Source organism: Dreissena polymorpha, chromosome 10 (assembly GCF_020536995.1).
Source record: "Dreissena polymorpha isolate Duluth1 chromosome 10, UMN_Dpol_1.0, whole genome shotgun sequence".
NCBI lineage: Eukaryota > Metazoa > Mollusca > Bivalvia > Myida > Dreissenidae > Dreissena > Dreissena polymorpha.
In genome coordinates this window covers 33,419,908-33,441,826 of record NC_068364.1, presented here as the reverse complement: position 1 = coordinate 33,441,826, position 21,919 = coordinate 33,419,908, and the positions used below count along the sequence as shown (strand labels likewise).

General features: G+C 37.1%; 1 protein-coding gene across 2 annotated transcripts in view; it reads left to right on the top strand.

Annotated features, from left to right (window-relative positions):
* The window catches only part of LOC127847191 (uncharacterized), a 214,989-nt gene that overhangs the window by 71,704 nt on the left and 121,366 nt on the right, over positions 1-21,919 (top strand). For both annotated transcript variants that reach the window (XM_052378915.1, XM_052378914.1), the window contains exons 24-27: positions 15,078-15,153; positions 16,464-16,513; positions 18,236-18,381; positions 18,795-18,908. In XM_052378915.1, coding sequence (XP_052234875.1) covers positions 15,078-15,153; positions 16,464-16,513; positions 18,236-18,381; positions 18,795-18,908 — 386 coding nt within the window. The remainder of the gene's footprint in view (positions 1-15,077; positions 15,154-16,463; positions 16,514-18,235; positions 18,382-18,794; positions 18,909-21,919) is intronic.

Here is a 21,919-nt window from a genome sequence, read left to right as displayed (position 1 = left end):
GCAATCTGCGCAGGGTAATCAGGTGGACACTTTCCACTTAAACTGCAGTCTGCACAGGCTAATCAGGGACGCCAATTTCCAAAATGATGATATTTTTGTTTAAAGAAAGTCTCTTCTTAGCAAAAATCCAGTTTAGGCGGAACCTGTCATCCCTGATTTGGGACGCCACTTTACTCACATGCAATAAACCCCCTTTTCGCAGAGCAAGGCTTGTATGAATATATGTACTTGACAACTAATATTATTTGTTCATTTGAGAGAAACACTCATTACTAAGGAACATGAATTATCAATGCAGTCAGTTTAGGTGCCACCCCTGAAGGCCAATGTTACATCTTTCAGGCACTCAAGCATGCAATTTCAGCATAAACTCTATGAATAATATATGTACTTGATTTCCTGGAAGTGTGAAAGTTGTAACATGTTTGTTTTGTGAATGTTTTAAGTTTTGGGGAGCTGTCAAACAAAGGTAGGATGATTGTTTGGATGTTTAAATTATTTAAAAAAAAATCACTTGTTTTAGTTATTGTCTAATTTTAGATGAGATTATAACTAATACAAGATAAATAAAACAAGTTTTAATTATGTTATTTTTATTTATTTATTTATTTTAAAGGTTTAATTACAGTTTATTTGTTTCGGATGATATTAATTGGAATGTATAAAACACTAGTTCATAGTGGGACAGAAGCATACAAATGGGGCAAAAAAAATCATATATTCTCTATAAAATCCCAGATACAATGCAGTCCATAACATTAACAGATAACAATGTTTGTCGAAATCATTTGCTTAGAAAGCTGAGTATAATTTTAATATGAAAATTCAATAGTTCTGTTGACAGAGCCCTGCTGAAGAGGGTTTAAGCAATTTCTTCAACATTTCGCTACTGTTTTGAATATCAGAAAATCATGTTGAACGACTGTCTCTATCAAATGTTTGCTTAGTTCTCGTATTGTTTAATTAATACTTTAATTACTCGGGTAATTTGTTTATGCAATCCAGGTATGGTAAACTGTTGTAAAACCGTGTTTCAGTGACAGTCCAGTGTTTGAAATCCAGTGCAGTTATTTTATGCATGTTCCCATGCATGTTAATTTAAAGTACTTAACTGGTTGGCAGTTGGTCTGGATAAAAATACAAGACACTTTCATGATTTCAAAGTTGAATATTCTGTAGTTTGAAAAGTTTGGATAATCATGGGACTATAGCTGGAGGAGGATTCCATTAAGGTCGGAAGAGAGGAGAGAATTGTAAACAGTTTGAGGGTAATAAACAGAGGTAATATGTCTGCTTTTGGATGGAGGATTCCATTAAGGTTGGAAGAGAGGAGAGAATTGTAAACAGTTTGAGGGTAATAAACAGAGGTAATATGTCTGCTTTTGGATGGAGGATTCCATTAAGGTTGGAAGAGAGGAGAGAATTGTAAACAGTTTGAGGGTAATAAACAGAGGTAATATGTCTGCTTTTGGATGGAGGATTCCATTAAGGTGGGAAGAGAGGAGAGAATTGTAAAAAGTTTGAGGGTAATAAACAGAGGTAATATGTTTGCTTTTGGATGGAGGATTCCATTAAGGTCGGAAGAGAGGAGAGAATTGTAAAAAGTTTGAGGGTAATAAACAGAGGTAATATGTCTGCTTTTGGATGGAGGATTCCATTAAGGTGGGAAGAGAGGAGAGAATTGTAAAAAGTTTGAGGGTAATAAACAGAGGTAATATGTTTGCTTTTGGATGGAGGATTCCATTAAGGTGGGAAGAGAGGAGAGAATTGTAAAAAGTTTGAGGGTAATAAACAGAGGTAATATGTTTGCTTTTGGATGGAGGATTCCATTAAGGTCGGAAGAGAGGAGAGAATTGTAAACAGTTTGAGGGTAATAAACAGAGGTAATATGTCTGCTTTTGGATGGAGGATTCCATTAAGGTGGGAAGAGAGGAGAGAATTGTAAACAGTTTGAGGGTAATAAACAGAGGTAATATGTCTGCTTTTGGATGGAGGATTCCATTAAGGTCGGAAGAGAGGAGAGAATTGTAAAAAGTTTGAGGGTAATAAACAGAGGTAATATGTCTGCTTTTGGATGGAGGATTCCATTAAGGTGGGAAGAGAGGAGAGAATTGTAAAAAGTTTGAGGGTAATAAACAGAGGTAATATGTCTGCTTTTGGATGGAGGATTCCATTAAGGTGGGAAGAGAGGAGAGAATTGTAAAAAGTTTGAGGGTAATAAACAGAGGTAATATGTTTGCTTTTGGATGGAGGATTCCATTAAGGTTGGAAGAGAGGAGAGAATTGTAAAAAGTTTGAGGGTAATAAACAGAGGTAATATGTCTGCTTTTGGATGGAGGATTCCATTAAGGTCGGAAGAGAGGAGAGAATTGTAAAAAGTTTGAGGGTAATAAACAGAGGTAATATGTTTGCTTTTGGATGGAGGATTCCATTAAGGTCGGAAGAGAACTTTTGGATGGAGGATTCCATTAAGGTGGGAAGAGAGGAGAGAATTGTAAAAAGTTTGAGGGTAATAAACAGAGGTAATATGTTTGCTTTTGGATGGAGGATTCCATTAAGGTTGGAAGAGAGGAGAGAATTGTAAAAAGTTTGAGGGTAATAAACAGAGGTAATATGTCTGCTTTTGGATGGAGGATTCCATTAAGGTCGGAAGAGAGGAGAGAATTGTAAAAAGTTTGAGGGTAATAAACAGAGGTAATATGTCTGCTTTTGGATGGAGGATTCCATTAAGGTGGGAAGAGAGGAGAGAATTGTAAAAAGTTTGAGGGTAATAAACAGAGGTAATATGTCTGCTTTTGGATGGAGGATTCCATTAAGGTGGGAAGAGAGGAGAGAATTGTAAAAAGTTTGAGGGTAATAAACAGAGGTAATATGTCTGCTTTTGGATGGAGGATTCCATTAAGGTGGGAAGAGAGGAGAGAATTGTAAAAAGTTTGAGGGTAATAAACAGAGGTAATATGTCTGCTTTTGGATGGAGGATTCCATTAAGGTCGGAAGAGAGGAGAGAATTGTAAAAAGTTTGAGGGTAATAAACAGAGGTCATATGTCTGCTTTTGGATGAAGGATTCCATTAAGGTCGGAAGAGAGGAGAGAATTGTAAAAAGTTTGAGGGTAATGAACAGAGGTCATATGTTTGCTTTTGGATGGAGGATTCCATTAAGGTCGGAAGAGAGGAGAGAATTGTAAAGAGTTTGAGGGTAATAAACAGAGGTAATATTAAGGTCGGAAGAGAGGAGAGAATTGTAAAAAGTTTGAGGGTAATAAACAGAGGTAATATGTCTGCTTTTGGATGGAGGATTCCATTAAGGTTGGAAGAGAGGAGAGAATTTTAAACAGTTTGAGGGTAATAAACAGAGGTAATATGTCTGCTTTTGGATGGAGGATTCCATTAACGTTGGAAGAGAGGAGAGAATTGTAAAAAGTTTGAGGGTAATAAACAGAGGTAATATGTTTGCTTTTGGATTAAGGTCGGAAGAGAGGAGAGAATTTTAAACAGTTTGAGGATAATAAACAGAGGTAATATGTTTGCTTTTGGATGAAACTTATTGAGTGAAATATTGTTTATGTCTAGGTAATACTGAATGTATTGTTTCATTATGCATGTATATGTGAAGTACTTTACAAGATTTGGCAGCTGATTTGGATAAAAAAATACTAGCAACATTCGTGATTTGAAAGTTGCATATGGCTATTTTGTAAGGTTATGATAAAAATGGGACAAACTTGAGAATTCTATTAAACCTTTATCACTAAGATGCGTATTTTCACGCATTTGTAGTCCCTTAGAAAATTTAATTTAATTCAAGATCTTTCTTATTTGATTCAAGTTTGTAAGGCTTCATCTCCAAACCTTAGATACTGATTGGCAGCAAACAGCATTAAACCTTAACAGACTGCAAGTTACTCACAGGCTGTTCTGGTTTTATGCTGTTTGCACATAGCCATTTCCACTTTGCAGGCTGTTCTGGTTTTATGCTGGTTGCTTATAGCCATTTCCATGTTGCTTCTGAGTGGGAAAGGGTTTAGGCTGGATGTAAGGGGATGATTTTTCAAAGTAGATGGGTAATAATCAGTGATGTTTATGCCCTCAAATCCAAAGATCAGGGGTATATTGTTTTTGGCCTGTCTGTCTGTCTGTCTGTCTGTCATTCATTGTGTGTGTCCCAAAACTTTAACCTTGGTTAAAGTTTTGCAATAACTTTTGCATTATTGAAGATAGCAACTTGATATTTGGCATACATGTGTATCTCATGGAGCTGCACATTTTGAGTGGTGAAAGGTTAAGGTCAAGGTCATCCTTCAAGGTCAAAGGTCAAATATATGCAGAGCTACAGAAAAGCTGCGTATTTGCGTAAATACGCAATAAAAAAAATGTGGATACGCAATCTTTTCAAAATCTTAGCGTACCGGTATGCTAAACAAATCGCCAATACCCAATTCGAGCCGCCTTCTATGCATAATGAAAAATCCCGTTTAGGTTTGGCCGTTTTGACTCCATCGACAAGCGCTTGTTTTATATTGTAACGTATTTCCCAAGCATTTAGATGATAACACATGCGAGTCAAACAAAATCGCGGCTTGAAGCAGACGGAAAGTTCCGCAAAAAATACAAAAAACCTGTATAGATTCCTTTGTCTTGGTAAATAAATTTGATGGCGAAACAATTGCAAAGGGTATTGTTAATGACCTTATTGAACAACCTATGCTTCAATTGAATACATAACTATATGTAGGTAAGTTTTTGAGAAGCTAAATGAATGTTTTATTGCAGTTACCCTATTAAATTGTTTTGGTACAAATACCCAATTAATTTTAATATGAGTGGGTATCATAATTTTGGATACCCAATCACTTTATTCGTTACCCAATTCATTCTTATTTTGAAGGGTATTACCCAATTTCCCAAAAAATCTTATCTCTAGCTCTGAATATATGGCTTCAAAGGGACGCAATAGGGGCATTGTGTTTCTGACAAACACATCTCTTGTTTTTGCTTTATATTTTACAGCCTGTGCCATTTTGATTGTTAAAAAAAAGCATGATAGACCTTGAAATTGAGAAAATTAAACATTATTAATACCATTATAAATAACAGTAAACCAACTGTTTATAAGTGCATGTTTTACTGCTTTCTAAAATTCATATTATAAAGTGCTATCGAATTAAATTGCTGTATAATAAACTCAATAAACCAAGTATTGAGTTTATTGGAAAATTTGGGCATATTTTTGTGGAAATTTTTTGCTGAATTTTTGGGAAAAAATGTTAATTTTCTGTCATTGAAAAACAAAAACATCACAGTATTGAGCAAGAACATTAATTGAGCCTCATTCTGGGGTAAATTGGCTTAGTTCATGTGCAGACTGCACAGGCTAATCTTGGATGACAGTCTCCGCTCAAACTGGATTTTTACTACTAAGAGACTACCTTTGAATAAAGAATGCCTTAAAAGCTGAAAGTGTCGTCCCTGATTAGCCCATGCAGACTGCACAGGCTAATCTTGGATGACATTCTCCGCTCAAACTGGATTTTTACTACTAAGAGACTACCTTTGAACAAAGAATGCCTTAAAAGATGAAAGTGTCGTCCCTGATTAGCCCATGCAGACTGCACAGGCTAATCTTGGATGACATTCTCCCACAAACTGGATTTTTACTACTAAGAGACTACCTTTGAATAAAGAATGCCTTAAAAGCCGAAAGTGTTGTCCCTGATTAGCCCATGCAGACTGCACAGGCTAATCTTGGATGACATTCTCCTCACAAACTGGATTTTTACTACTAAGAGACTTCCTTTGAACAAAGAGTGCCTTAAAAGCTGAAAGTGTCGTCCCTGATTAGCCCATGCAGACTGCACAGACTAATCTTGGATGACATTCTCCACTCAAACTGGATTTTTACTACTAAGAGACTACCTTTGAACAAAGAGTGCCTTAAAAGTGGAAAGTGTCGTCCCTGATTAGCCCATGCAGACTCCACAGACTAATCTTGGATGACATTCTCCGCACAAACTGGATTTTTACTACTAAGAGACTACCTTTGAATAAAGAATGCCTTAAAAGCCGAAAGTGTCGTCCCTGATTAGCCCATGCAGACTGCACAGGCTAATCTTGGATGACATTCTCTGCACAAACTGGATTTTTACTACTAAGAGACTACCTTTGAACAAAGAGTGCCTTAAAAGCTGAAAGTGTCGTCCCTGATTAGCCCATGCAGACTGCACAGACTAATCTTGGATGACATTCTCCGCTCAAACTGGATTTTTACTACTAAGAGACTTCCTTTGAACAAAGAGTGCCTTAAAAGCTGAAAGTGTCGTCCCTGATTAGCCCATGCAGACTGCACAGGCTAACCTTGGATGACATTCTTCGCACAAACTGGATTTTTACTACTAAGAGACTACCTTTGAATAAAGAATGCCTTAAAAGTGGAAAGTGTCGTCCCTGATTAGCCCATGCAGACTGCACAGACTAATCTTGGATGACAGTCTCCGCACAAACTGGATTTTTACTACTAAGAGACTACCTTTGAATAAAGAATGCCTTAAAAGCCGAAAGTGTCGTCCCTGATTAGCCCATGCAGACTGCACAGGCTAATCTTGGATGACATTCTCTGCACAAACTGGATTTTTACTACTAAGAGACTACCTTTGAATAAAGAATGTCTTAAAAGCGGAAAGTGTCGTCCCTGATTAGCCCATGCAGACTGCACAGACTAATCTTGGATGACATTCTCCGCTCAAACTGGATTTTTACTACTAAGAGACTACCTTTGAATAAAGAATGCCTTAAAAGCGGAAAGTGTCGTCCCTGATTAGCCCATGCAGACTGCACAGGCTAATCTTGGATGACATTCTCCACTCAAACTGGATTTTTACTACTAAGAGACTACCTTTGAATAAAGAATGCCTTAAAAGCCGAAAGTGTCGTCCCTGATTAGCCCATGCAGACTGCACAGGCTAATCTTGGATGACATTCTCTGCACAAACTGGATTTTTACTACTAAGAGACTACCTTTGAATAAAGAATGTCTTAAAAGCGGAAAGTGTCGTCCCTGATTAGCCCATGCAGACTGCACAGACTAATCTTGGATGACATTCTCCGCTCAAACTGGATTTTTACTACTAAGAGACTACCTTTGAATAAAGAATGCCTTAAAAGCGGAAAGTGTCGTCCCTGATTAGCCCATGCAGACTGCACAGGCTAATCTTGGATGACATTCTCCACTCAAACTGGATTTTTACTACTAAGAGACTACCTTTGAATAAAGAATGCCTTAAAAGCTGAAAGTGTCGTCCCTGATTAGCCTGTGCAGACTGCACAGGCTAATCTTGGATGACATTCTCCGCTCAAACTGGATTTTTACTACTAAGAGACTACCTTTGAACAAAGAATGCCTTAAAAGCGGAAAGTGTCGTCCCTGATTAGCCCATGCAGACTGCACAGGCTAATCTTGGATGACATTCTCCGCACAAACTGGATTTTTACTACTAAGAGACTACCTTTGAACAAAGAATGCCTTAAAAGATGAAAGAGTCGTCCCTGATTAGCCCATGCAGACTGCACAGACTAATCTTGGATGACATTCTCCGCTCAAACTGGATTTTTACTACTAAGAGACTACCTTTGAACAAAGAATGCCTTAAAAGCGGAAAGTGTCGTCCCTGATTAGCCCATGCAGACTGCACAGGCTAGTCTGGGAAATAATTTGAGTGGCATTTAGGTGAATGGTTTAAACCAATCCTTCAAACAGTTTATATTGCAAATTTTTAAACATTATTTATTGTAAACAAGTCAGATATGGCTGTAATAGTCTATTGTTTCACGTCTTTAATGTATATCTAGGAGGTTTGGATTAGTTAAACATCTTATTCGTAAACAACTTTGTTATGGATCAAGGTCTAGTCGCACAAAACTTATAGGACCAATTAGGCAAAACTTATAGGACCAATTAGGCAAAACTTATAGGACCAATTAGGCAAAACTTATAGGACCAATTAGGAAAAAAGCCGTTTAATTTTGGATCAAGTTATGTGACTTTGTTTACCCTTTAATAAATGTGTTAATTGCAAACAAATTAGAATTATTAGTTACACTGTTAGTAACTGATGTTGTATGGGATATACACCTCAGTAATTTCATACCATTCGAGAGCGAAGCTCGGGCTTCTTAACTTTGTAGCTTTGTAAGTAATGGATAATGTCAAATAAAATCTTGAAAATAGGGAGAAAATTTGAATCTTTTTGAACATTTGCTTGTATAAATTGTAATTATTTCTTCAATAATATATATTGAAGATTATTAAATACCAACAGTACTTTAAGATGATGATAACTTAATATTACACTATGAAGTTTTATATTGAAATTATATGAAATGAATTAAAAGTATACATTTTTTTCCTGCAAAAATATATATATTTTTTTTAAAGCAAGTTCATGTTCCTGTGGGAATTAATCATAAGGGTAAAAGGCCAAGTTGTTTCAAATAGTTTAACATGAAAATGACACAGCATTGTTTATTGGCTAATAAACAATGATAACGCACAACTGATTTTTATTCTAAAATTCGGATAAATATTTATGCAGTTGAAATGTGGAATATGTATTTTTCTGTTTTTAGTCACCTTTTGCATTGCTTAGTTGCATAGTTTGGGCAAAATTATTTTTATATTAAGTAAGGTTATCAAAGAAATAGAGTTTGGTTGGGAGGAAGGCAGTTGGAATGTCAGATTGATGTCTTGAGTAGCATTGTGGGAAAACTGGGCTTAATGCAGTATCATTTTGGGAAAACTGGGCTTAATGCAGTATCATTCTGGGAAAACTGGGCTTAATGCAGTATCATTCTGGGAAAACTGGGCTTAATGCAGTATCATTCTGGGAAAACTGGGCTTAATGCAGTATCATTCTTGGAAAACTGGGCTTAATGCAGTATCATTCTGGGAAAACTGGGCTTAATGCATGTGGGTTGTGTCCGCCCTGATCAGCCTGTGCAGTCCAGGCTTATGTGGGAAAACACTTTATGCACGTGCATTAAGCCTAGTTTTCCCAGAAAAAAGCTTTGTAGAAAAATCAGCCAGTTTATCATTTAAGAATAAAAATACTAATACTTAAGCTTGTCTCAAGAATTTGGTGACTTTAAAATCATACTATTGAACATAAGGTATTGCATGACCATGGCCAATTAATCGTAATTGGATCTATTGATTTAACTATTCCAACCATCAGTGCAGTCATTTTAAATTGACGAAATTCTTAAAATACTTTTAAATGCTTCAATGATGTTGATTATTGACATTTGGACAATTTTATTTGAAGTTTATTACATTTGTTTTACTCAACATTATTTTACTTCAAAGTTGGAAAACTGTGTCATTATACTAAATTGTATAATAAAATTATAATGTTTTTATGTCCCCCACCACTATAGTGGGGGACATATTGTTTTTGCCCTGTCTGTTAGTTGGTTTGTTTGTGTGTTTGTTTGCTCCAACTTTAACATTTTGCCATAACTTTTGCAATATTTAAGATAGCAACTTGATATTTGGCATGCATGTTTATCTCATGGAGCGGCACATTTTGAGTGGTGAAAGGTCAAGGTCATCCTTCAAGGTCAAATATATAGCTTCAAAGCGGCTTCAAAGGGGACATAGTGTTTCTGATAAACACATAAATTATATTGTTTTAACACAATTCTGAATGGAAAGAAACAATTTATGACACTGTTGTTGATAATTTTCAAAATGTTAATTTTATACATGTATAATTCGTACAATGCAGTTTCAGTTAAAGTTTGTTAAAGTTTATAATTTTATTTTTTTAGTTCCGCTGTTTTTGGAGAAAATCCGAGTTATTGTCATAGCCAGCTCGCCGTCAGCCGTCTGCTGTAGGCGTTGTGCTTAAACCTTAACATTGGCTCTAAAATCAAAGTGCTTCCACCTACAACTTTGAAACTTCATGTGTAGATGCACCTTGATGAAATCTACATGCCACACCCATTTTTGGGTCACTAGGTCAAAGGTCAAGGTCACTGTGACCTCTAATAAAAAACTTTAACATAGGCTCTAAAATCAAAGTGCTTCCACCTACAACTTTTAAATTTCATATGTAGATGCACCTTGATGAGTTCTACATGCCACACCCATTTTTGGGTCACTAGGTCAAAGGTCAAGGTTACTGTGACCTCTAATATAAAACTTTAACATAAACCTTAACATTCGCTCTAAAAGCAAAGTGCTTCCACCTACAACTTTGAAACTTCATATGTAGATGCACCTTGATGAGTTCTTCATGCCACATTCAGTTTTGGGTCACTAGGTCAAAGGTCAAGGTCACTGTGACCTCTAATATAAATCTTTAACATAGGCTCTCAAATCAAAGTGCTTGCACCTACAACTTTGAAACTTCATATGTAGATGCACCTTGATGATTTCTACACGCAACACCCATTTTTGGGTCACTAGGTCAAAAGTCAAGGTCACTGTGACCTCTAATATAAAACTTTAACATAAACCTTAACATTCGCTCTAAAATCAAAGTGCTTCCACCTACAACTTTGAAACTTTATATGTAAATGCACCTTGATGAGTTCTACACGCCACACCCATTTTTGGGTCACTAGGTCAAAGGTAAAGGTCACTGTGACTTCTAATATAAAACTTTAACATAGGCTCTAAAATCAAAGTGCTTGCACCTACAACTTTGAAACTTCATATGTAGGTGCACCTTGATGAGTTCTACACGCCACACCCAATTTTGGGTCACTAGGTCAAGGTCACTGTGACCTCTAAACAAATTTTAAAATATTATTTTCCGACAAGCTTTCGCAGCTGAGCAATGGCACCCGTTATGCTATGCTCTTGGTATCTTCATTTGTAATATCTCCAGTTTCAATTGACGGTTTTAGCCTCTTTAAGCAATGGAAAGGTAGGACAAAATTAGGTTGATTTATTTTAAAGGTTTGACTACAAATAGAATTTAAACAACTGATTTAACATTTAAAAGTGTAAGACTTTTTTTAATTTTTCTGTGAGAGGTTTTACAATGGAAATTTAGTTCTTTGTTTAATGGAAGTTTTAAAAGGAATTTCAGCAGGTATCCTGTGCGACTGTAAAGTTGATGAATAATTTATTATGCATCTGCATTCCAATATTTAAGTGCATGTTTACATTACACATTTACAACACGACATTTGGACCAAATGGACCACTTTGCCTCAAGTGAAATAACAACTGCAGAAAGTTTGCAATTGTTCAAGCAGCAAGCCCACTTGAAACACATTCTCAGAGTTGGCCCTCATATATATGGGCTGTGATCTGTGAAAATGTGGTTTAACCCATTTATGCCTAGTGGACTCTCCCATCCTTCTAAATTGGATCAATTTATTTCCAAAATTAGGGATGTTTAGTATATTTATTTTTGTATGTATAATATAACTTACATAAATTCCTTTAAGCAAACAACGCAGACCCTGATAAGACGCTGCATCATGCGGGGTCTCATCTAGGTCTACGCTGTTTGCCAAGGCCTTTTTTCTTGACGCTAGGCATTAATGGGTTAATGCATGTGCATTAAGTGTCATTAGCCACCAAGATTAGCCTGTGCATTAAACCCCCTTTTCAGAGAGCACCGTCCAACAACACTATATTTGCACCAACCTATGTGCAAGGTGTTTTAAATGAGCCTTACTGCTGGAAAACTGGGCTTAATGCATGTGGTTAAATTGTCATCCAATATTAGTCCACACAGGCTGATCAGGGACAATTAACACTTTTGACTTTTATGGATTTTTTCGTTCAAAGGAAGAAGTCCATTTTTAACCAAATCCAGTAAAGGTGGAAAGAGTTGTCCTTGACAAGCATGTGCGGAAGGCAGAGGCTTAACTGGGATAACTCTTCACACATCCATTTAGCCCCACTTTCCCAGAGTGCTGCTTGTATGTATTTCAATGGTGTGGTGGGATAACTCTTCACTTAACTGGGATAACTCTTCACACATCCATTAAGCCCCACTATCCGCAACTCTTAATGAAAGGGATGTTAATATTTAATGTTTTGCTAATGAACAAATGTGTCAGTCAGTTCATCAGAACTACTTTTGTCCGCTCTCCTGCCGTTTTTGGTCAAATGCTTTTTTTTCAAAATACGCACAGTAACTGTTGAAAGATTCCCTAATTCTTAATCTGTTGAGGTGATGGATTTACCCAAAACAGCAAGAAACACATCGCAAGAGACAAAGCATTTGAGTAATACAGACTTTTATGTAGACAATATTATATTTTTGAATGGTTCAAGAGTGCCAAAATGTTTTGCACACAATTGTTATTGAATCTGATGGCTGTAAAGTTGGAGTGGGGTATTTGTCTTCAAAACATTTACAAGTACTTAAGTACTTTTACGAGTACAATCTGAGAGACCTGATTGTGTAATATGTAAATAAAGTCCTCAAAGATAACATAATGTTGATACTCGAAGTCAGACAAAAACGTCCATAGCCTTCAGTAAGTTTCCTTATCATATATGCTGATCTGTCTTCATTGTTTGTCAAATATTTTAGCCTCACTCTGGCAAAACTGGGCTTAATGCATGTATGTGTAAAGTGTAGTCCCTGATTAGCCTCGGCAGTCCCCCAAAACTGGGCTTAATGCATGTATGTGTAAAGTGTAGTCCCAGATTAGCCTTGGCAGTCCCCCAAGGCAAAACTGGGCTTAATGCATGTATGTGTAAAGTGTAGTCCCAGGTAAGCCTCGGCAGTCCCCCAAGGCAAAACTGGGCTTAATGCGTGTATGTGTAAAGTGTAGTCCTTGGCAGTCCCCCAAGTGTAGTCCCAGATTATCCTCGGCAGTCCCCCATGCATGTGTAAAGTGTAGTCCCAGATTAGCCTCGGCAATCCCATGTATGTGTAAAGTGTAGTCCCAGATTAGCCTCGGCAGTCCCCATGTGTAAAGTGTAATCCGAGATTAGCCTCGACAGTCTCCCATGTATGTGTAAAGTCTAGTCCCAGATTAGCCTCGGCAGTTCCCATATGTAAAGTGTAGTCCCAGATTAGCCTCAGCAGTCCCCCATGCATGTGTAAAGTGTAGTCCCAGATTAGCCTCAGCAGTCCCCATGCATGTGTAAAGTGTAGTCCCAGATTAGCCTCAGCAGTCCCCATGTATGTGTAAAGTGTAGTCCCAGTTTAGCCTCGGCAGTCCCCATGTGTAAAGTGTAGTCCCAGAAAGTCTCGGCAGTCCCCCATGTATGTGTAAAGTGTAGTCCCAGTTTAGCCTCGGCAGTCCCCATGTGTAAAGTGTAGTCCCAGATTAGCCTCGGCAGTCCACATGTGTAAAGTGTAGTCCCAGATTAGCTTTGGCAGTCCCCCAAGGTGTAAAGTGTAGTCCCAGATTACCCTCGGCAGTCCCCCAGTGTAAAGTGTAGTCCCAGATTAGCCTCGGCAGTCCCCCAAGGTGTAAAGTGTAGTCCCAGATTAGCTTCGGCAGTCCCCCAAGGTGTAAAGTGTAGTCCCAGATTAGCCTCAGCAGTCACCCAAGGTGTAAAGTGTAGTCCCAGATTAGCCTCGGCAGTCCCCCATGTAGTCCCAGATTAGCTTCGGCAGTCCCCCAAGGTGTAAAGTGTAGTCCCAGATTAGCCACGGCAGTCCCCCAAGGTGTAAAGTGTAGTCCCAGATTAGCTTCGGCAGTCCCCCAAGGTGTAAAGTGTAATCCCAGATTAGCCTCGGCAGTCACCCAAGGTAAAGTGAAGTCCCAGATTAGCCTCGGCAGTCCCCCAATCCAGTCCTTAATGCATGTATGTGCAAAGTGTAGTCCCAGATTAGACTCGGCAGTCCCCCAAGGCTAATCAGGTAAAACAGTTTACGCTTTTATGGGTTATTTATTGTTTAATGAAAGTCTCTTCTAAGCCAACATCCAGTTTAGATGGAAAGTGTCTTCCCTGATTAGCCTGTGCAGACTTCACAGGCCGATCTCGTTTTATGGATTATTTATTGTTTAATGAAAGTCTCTTTTAAGCCAACATCCAGTTTAGATGGAAAGTGTCTTCCCTGATTAGCCTGTGCAGACTTCACAGGCCAATTTTCAATACCACTTTAAGCACACGCATTAGGCCTGGTTTTCCAAGAGCAAGACTCATTTCAATGTTATTCACTGATTGAGTTATGTTGCCAATTCATTACAGTTGGACAACAAAGGAAATGTTTGCTTGGTATTTGCTGTCAGTATCATGGCATCCTTTTTTGAGTTCCTGGCTGCTGATTTACTTTTGTTCTCTCTTTTTGTTGTACTTATGATGATTTTTTAATAAATTGACATATCTTTTATATATTTTTTTTGTCTTCGTCAGGAGTTTACTTTCACTTATTTGAATATGAAGAAAACATGTTTGAATTATATGAATTTTCCAAAGAAAAGAGTAAATTTGCCAAACTGTGAGCCATTTTACTTGAATTTTCTCCCTTTGATATTGTCCATGTCTTTGTCAGTGACCAGTTATGTACTTTGATGAGTTCAAATTTATATATTGTCTCCCTTACAAATATGTAAATGAACTCCATTTACATGATTTTTCTCCCTTTGACATATTTCAGCTCTGTGTCAGTGGCCAATTATGCCCCTTCATGTGTTCAGCTAAACTGATTTTCTCCATTAGATATATGTAATTATTATACATTTATCATGGGTTTTCTCACCTTGATATTTCTATTCTCTTGTGTCAGTGACCAATTATCTCCCTTTGACATTTTCCAGCTCTATGGCTGTGGCCAGTTATCTCCCTTTTACAATATCCAGCTCTGTTTAAGTACCCATTTTTTATCTCCCTTTGTCATTGTCAAGCTTTTTTCAGTGACAAATTATCTCTCTTTGACTTTTTTTCAGCCCTGTGCCAGTGACCAATTATCTTAAATTGACATTTTCCAGCTCTGTCTCAGATTTTAATTATCTCCCTTAGACATTTTCCATCTGTGTGTCAATGACCATTTATCTCTCTTTGACTTTTTTCCAGCCCTATGTCAGTGACCAATTATCTTCCATTGACATTTTCCAGCTCTTTGTCAGTGACCAATTACCTCCCTTTGATATTTTCCAGCTCAGTGTCAGTGGTCAATTATCTCCCTTTACGATTGTTAAAAGACCTTCTAGATCTTGGCAGGTACACTTACAAGGTAAGTAGTTTGCAGGTATACAATTCTAGTGCAAGAGATATGTTGAATAAAAAAAATTGAAACTCTGGGAAAACAAGGCTTTATGCATGTGCGTAAACTGTCGTCCCAGATTAGCCTATGCAGTCTGCATAAGAAAATCTGGGTTGACACTTTACGCACATGCATTTAGCCCAGTTTTCCAAGAACGTGGCTAATTTACCTTTTTTTCTTTAAGGCACACAATTAGGTCATTTTTTTGTTTCTTTATGGCCTTCCCTTAATTTCACCTTCAGTGATCAAGTCTAGTAATTTATATTCTATTTGTTAATATTATTTTTCTATCCATCAAGACCTTTTTGTCCAAAGAAATTGTGTATGTCAAATTATTTGAACATTCTGAAATCTAGTGGGAAAATCATCTTTGTCTGGGTAACTATAATTCACCACCACTTATACTGGTTATACTTATTTACAGTAAGATAAATGCATTTGACAATTGCATATAGTGACACAGTCTAATCAATTGACACAAGTGCAGGTTCAAAATTAAAGTGCTGAGCGACCTGAAAATAGCAAAAGACTTAAAGGGACGTGTTCACAGATGTTTGTAAAATGTCATTGAATATGTCAAACAAATATTTAGTGTTTTGAATAGTCTTATTTAATTATAATAGAAATAGCAATAAAAACAGTTGAATAAAATATTAAACCTTCCTCAGGTTTGAAACAAGGGACCTCTTAAAGCCGATGCTTATTTGCTACCACTGCGCCATGCACGCTTTCATACTTATTTGCGGAACATAAACACTATCTTAATACTCAACGTATTTTCCAAATTATCAATGAAAAGAGTTGCAAATGCATTATTATTTTACTGATTTTAAATGATGATTTTCCATTAAAGAAACACTATTAAAAATAAAATTCCTCGTCGGGAGTGTTATTTGGCTTGTTTAAAGCATAACATATACATTCTTTTTTTTCATCCATATCAATTATTTTGAAAAACTTCATTTTACCATACCGTGAACAAGTTTCTTTAATGGCAAAGGTTTAATATAGTGGTCTATCAGGGCCAGTTTACAAAATAATTTTTTTTCATGACAATCTTAACCCTTTCCCCCATAAGAAGCTAAGTGAAAATGGCTTTTGCAACCAGAATAAAACCAGAACAGCCTGCTTGCTGCTCATCAGTATCTAAGGTTTTGAGATGAAGCCTGAACAACTTGAAGCCAGTAAGAAAGATCTTAAATATAACTTTCTAAGTGACTAAAAATGCATGAAAATACGTATCTAAGTGGTAAAGGGTAAACTTAATATTTTATTTACAGAAGGACATCCGTGAACTCCCAGTGACCTTTGAGAACAGGCGTGAAACCTGGTAAGTGAAGGGGTTACACTCAGAGGGGGTAATCATGTGATAAAAAAGATGGGGACGTCCATGCGGAAGAAGGTTTTTTTCTCACTGCAATTATTTTTTTTGCCTCACAAAATTACAGCTCTGGCTAAGAAAATTTGCAGTGAGTAAAGTCGAGTTAAAGTGAATATTAATACAAAATAAACGATTATCATTTGTTTGCTGACATGACTAGAAAATGAGCGCCATTTAAACAATTTATACAAGTAATAAAGGGTATAAAATGATGAAAAATACCTGTCTCGGCATGGAGGATGCCATCTTGTTTGTCAAGTGATAACCCGCTCTGGCACTTTTTTGTCTTTGATATACTGGGTAATACTGGTTTCAGTTTGGCCGTCTGTAAGGCGGAATGTTGTATTTCATTAACAGGGCATATCTTGCAAACTGTTTGAGGTTACTTCAAACTTCACTGGTAAATTGATATAATGGAGAGGGAAATGCAGCGCACAAGAACCATATCTGTTGCCCCCATATTGTTAGAGTTACTGCCCTTTGTTAATTTGTGTGCTTAACTTTTGTCAGAAGCTTATTTAGAAAACTAAATGAGGTATCAGCTTTTAAATGCATAGGTAGATAAATCTCATTGAAGGACTGAGCAGTGCACAATAGCCATAACTCTTGCTTCCATTATTTCAGAGTTATTGCCTTCTGTTTATTTTTTGTTTTTAAGTGCACAACCGTCATAACTCTTGCCCCCATAATTTAAGAGTACTTGCCCTTCACTTATTTGAAAATTTAAAAGCAGTATCAACTTGAAACTTCATAGGAGGATATATGTTCCCATTTGCAGGAAGTGCAATGTATTAGAGATAAGCTTTCTTTTCTTAGCTAGCCTGTTTTCAGAGAAAACTCGAGGAATTGTCATAGCCAGCTCGTCTGCTGTCTGCCGTCCGCATCGTGCTTAAACCTTAACATTGGCTCTAAAATCAAAGTGCTTCCACCTACAACTTTGAAACTACATATGTTGCTGCACATTGATGAGTTCTACATGCCACACCCATTTTTGGGTCACTAGGTCAAAGGTCAAGGTCACTGTGACCTCTAATATAAAAAAATAAAAATAATTCTTCTGACTAGCTTTTATTTATTCAAAACTGCACTGCAGCCCAGCATTGGCACCCGCTATGCAGTGCTCTTGTTTTTTAATAGTTATTGCTTTTTGTCAGCTAATATACTTTAAGTTTGTCTGCCCAAGGCCTTGAAAACTAAAAAGGTATAGGCTAGAATCATGTAGATATCATAAAGGGGATGTGCAGTGCACAAGAGCCACAACTCCATGTGAACATAGTTTTAGATATAGTTCCCTTTCTTTATTAATTACACTAAGTTTTGTCTTGTGCACATGGTGACCAAACCTGACTTCTTTTCTGAGTCCTACATGACCGGGTTCAATCCCAATTCCTTCAAGCATGTGAATTTCAGGCTTTCCCCCCTCAATACAAGACCACACCAAAGTTAAAAATTGATCAGTAACAACTTAATTGCTTGATATCGCAGCTTTACTTCAACATATTGTCGGACTTTCGTGAGTCTAGTAAGTTGATTAGGTAAAAGTACTGGGACACACTCAAGGTCCTCACCTTATGCAGCCTCAGGCATGGAAGGACCTCGTACACTTTGAAATACATACACACAGAACCAATTTTAACAATAAGCAACAATACTCTTTGTTGTCTCTTTAAGGCTTGACATAACCAAACTGAAGTCATACTCGCTGGATATTTACAATCGCCGTCGGCAACGTCTAGAGGAGGACGTAATCCAGCGTCTGAAACACGCCACTGAGAAAACCACAACCCACAGAAAATTTGTGATCTACATCGACGGGGGTACGACAAAGTGTTGTTTTCCACACATTTATTTCAAGATTGCAAACAAATGCATAGACAGTTTGAAAAATACCACAATAATCAGGGGTACGATTCTCATTTCAGCTGATTTCCTCCCTTTCAATAAGAAAAATATAATTATAATTAGTTCTTAACGTTGCTGGATCTATATATGTATATATTTGATGGGTTGAGTTAAACCCTGTAAAGGGGGTAGGGCATTTTCCCTACCTAAGGTGGTTCTTAAATCACTCTCCAGATAATTGAATGCAATCAGAGATAAAAAAGCATATGCAACACACCTAAAAATATCAATATGATAGAAGTTCATGACATACAAAACATAGAGTTTAGTTCAGTGTCACTGCCTTAAATACACAGACATTAGAAACTCTTAAACATTATACACACAGGTACAACGAAGTTGATCAGGAAGGACTTGGCCGATAGACTTCTTAGTTGGGCTAGGGGCGTGAATAAATCCAAGAGGTCAAAGAAGAGGCCATACGATTTGGTCAAGATCGCAGGTAATACAGTAATGGTAGTCGAGTCTTGCTGTAGGAAAATGGGGCTTAATGCATGTGAGTATTGGGTACGACACTTTCCGCCTAAAATGGATTTTCTCTAAGTAGAGACTTCTTTTAAACAAGAAATACCATTAAAGCAGAAAGTGGCCTTTCTGATAAGTCTTTGTCGTCTGCTTGGGCATATCTGGGAGACTGTGCGCAAGCATTAAGCCCCATTTTTCTTGAGAGGGTTACGATAAAGTTGATAATGAAGGACTTGGCTGATCCACTGCTCAATTGGGTGAGGGGTGTTTTTAAGGCCAAGAAGTTTAACTAGAGACCATATTATTTGGTCAATATTACAGGTATTACGGTAATGGTTGGATAGTGTAAATGTTATAGTCGTTCCTGACTAGCCTGCGAGGATGACACTTTCCTTCGTACCTGGATTTTTGTTAAGAAAACACTTCCTTTAAAAGAAAAAAAAATATTAAAAAAACAGGCAAGTGTCTTCCCTGCAAACTGCACATGCTAATCTGGGATGACACTTTGTGCACAAGCATTAAGCCCCATTTTTCAAGAGAGGTGCTGTACAAAGTTGATAAGGAAGGACGTGACTAATGGACTGCTTATGTGGGTGAGGGTTGTTAATAAGGCCAAGAAGTTTAAAAAGAGACCGCACAATTTGTCACGTCATAACAGGTATCACAGTAATGATTGGGTAGTGTAAATGTTATTGTTGTCCCTGATTAGCCTGCGCAGATGACACTTTCCATTGTTACTCGATTTTTGCTAAGAAAAGACTTCATTTAAAAGAAGAAGAACATTAAAATATCAGGAAAGTGTCTTCCCTGCAATCTGCCCAGGCTAATCTGGGATGACACTTTAGGCAAACGCATTAAGCGCCAATTTTCCAAAACAAGGCAAAAATGAATTTTTATTGAAGGGTTGAACTGGTGTTATGGATATAGTGTCAGCCTTACTAGAGGGAGGTTTCAGGTTTGATCCCCATCTCAGACGCATATTCACGATTATTCTACACAAAGTATTGGTTCTTCCCGTGAAAGGATTTTGAGAGGCTACGTTTTTTTTTAAATATAGCTGAAAAAAAAATACGCATGGTATATATTCTTAATAAATTTAGAATTATAAAAAAAGATTGGGCATTCAGCAAAGCATTTGTCCGCCCACCACAACATTTTTCAATGGCGGACACCCGTTAAGTTCAGTTTTCACAAATCCCGGCTCATATGTACAACCGTCTGTGTCCAAACATGTCTCGGGGAAATCTGTATCCATGGTATGCATCTAGAGACATTTACATTTTTATTAGCTCATCTTTTTTTTGAAAAAAAATTATGAGCTATTGTCATCACCTTGGCGTCGGCGTTGGCGTCGGCGTCCGGTTAAGTTTTGCGTTTAGGTCCACTTTTCTCAGAAAGTATCAATGCTATTGCATTCAAACTTGGTACACTTACTAACTATCATGAGGGGACTGGGCAGGCAAAGTTAGATAACTCTGGCGTGCATCTTGACAGAATTATGTGCCCTTTTTATACTTAGAAAATTGAAAATTTTGGTTAAGTTTTGTGTTTTGGTCCATTTTATTCCTTAAGTATCAAAGCTATTGCTTTCATACTTGCAACACTTACTAACTATCATAAGGGGACTGTGCAGGCTAAGTTATGTAACTCTGACTGGCATTTTGACAGAATTATGTGCCCTTTTTATACTTAGAAAATTGAAAATTTGGTTAAGTTTTGTGTTAAGGTCCACTTTATTCCTACAGTATCAAAGCTATTGCTTTCATACTTGCAGCACTTATTAACTATCATAAGGGGACTGTGCAGGCAAAGTTATGTAACTCTGACTGGCATTTGGACAAAATTATGGGCTCTTTATACTTAGAAAATTGAAAATTTGGTTAAGTTTTGTGTTTTGGTCCACTTAACCCCTAAAGTATCATAGATATTGCTTTCATACTTGGAACACTCGCAAACTATCATTAGGGACAGTAAAAGGACAAGTTGCATAACTCTGGTTGTCATTTTTACGGAAGTATGGCCCTTTTTTGACTTAGTAACTTTGAATATATGGTTAAATTTTGTGTTTCGATCCACTTTACTTCTAAAGTATCAAGGCTATTGCTTTCAAACTTCAAATACTTTCATGCTATCATGAGGTTTTTTTTTAAGATCATCTCACAAATGACCACCACACCCTCACACATTACTCTCCCCCCCACCCCACCCCCCCCAATTTTTTTTTGAAACGGTTAAAAAACACAAATATTTTTTTTTATTATTTTAATTTTGAAATACCGTCCAACCATCGCACCCAAGAATCCCCCCCACACCCCAGAATTTTGTTTATATATTTGTTTGCATTTTTTTCGCATTTTTGGAAGATAATGTAATAAATGTCCACACCCCCACACTATACACCCCTCTTCACTCCACCCCTCAGTCCTTTGTGATTGAAATTGAGAGTCCCTTCACCTTTAAAAAGAAAATAGATGAGCGGTCTGCACCCGCAAGGCGGTGCTCTTGTTTCACCATGCTATCTCTAAACACAAAATCTTTCAAAGTGCTACTAATGTTTATTCAGTCTATGGTAGGGTTATAAGAATGGATCATTTTGTATGACAAATCTATAAAATCATGGAGTTTTCAACTTCAACCAATATCTTACCCCATACATGTTTAATCAAATAATTTGTTTACAAACCATTGATGTAAATTGTAATGCTTAAAATATTTTTCATATAACATGATCCTCAAGTGGGGAATAAACCCAGAATTTTCATATTCTACATTTGTGCTATTATATTATTTATGAAGCTAACAGTCAATTAGGTTAACACCAATTAAGACAACAATTCCATAAGATGACCCTGGTCACTTGTCACTACTCTATCGTATAATAGAGGAGAACAATCAATAAGTCTATTGTGGCATTGACATCTGAAATGCATCTTGTATAGAGAGTTTTAAGCTGATGAATTGGCAGATCATATGTGTCTTGTTCTGAGA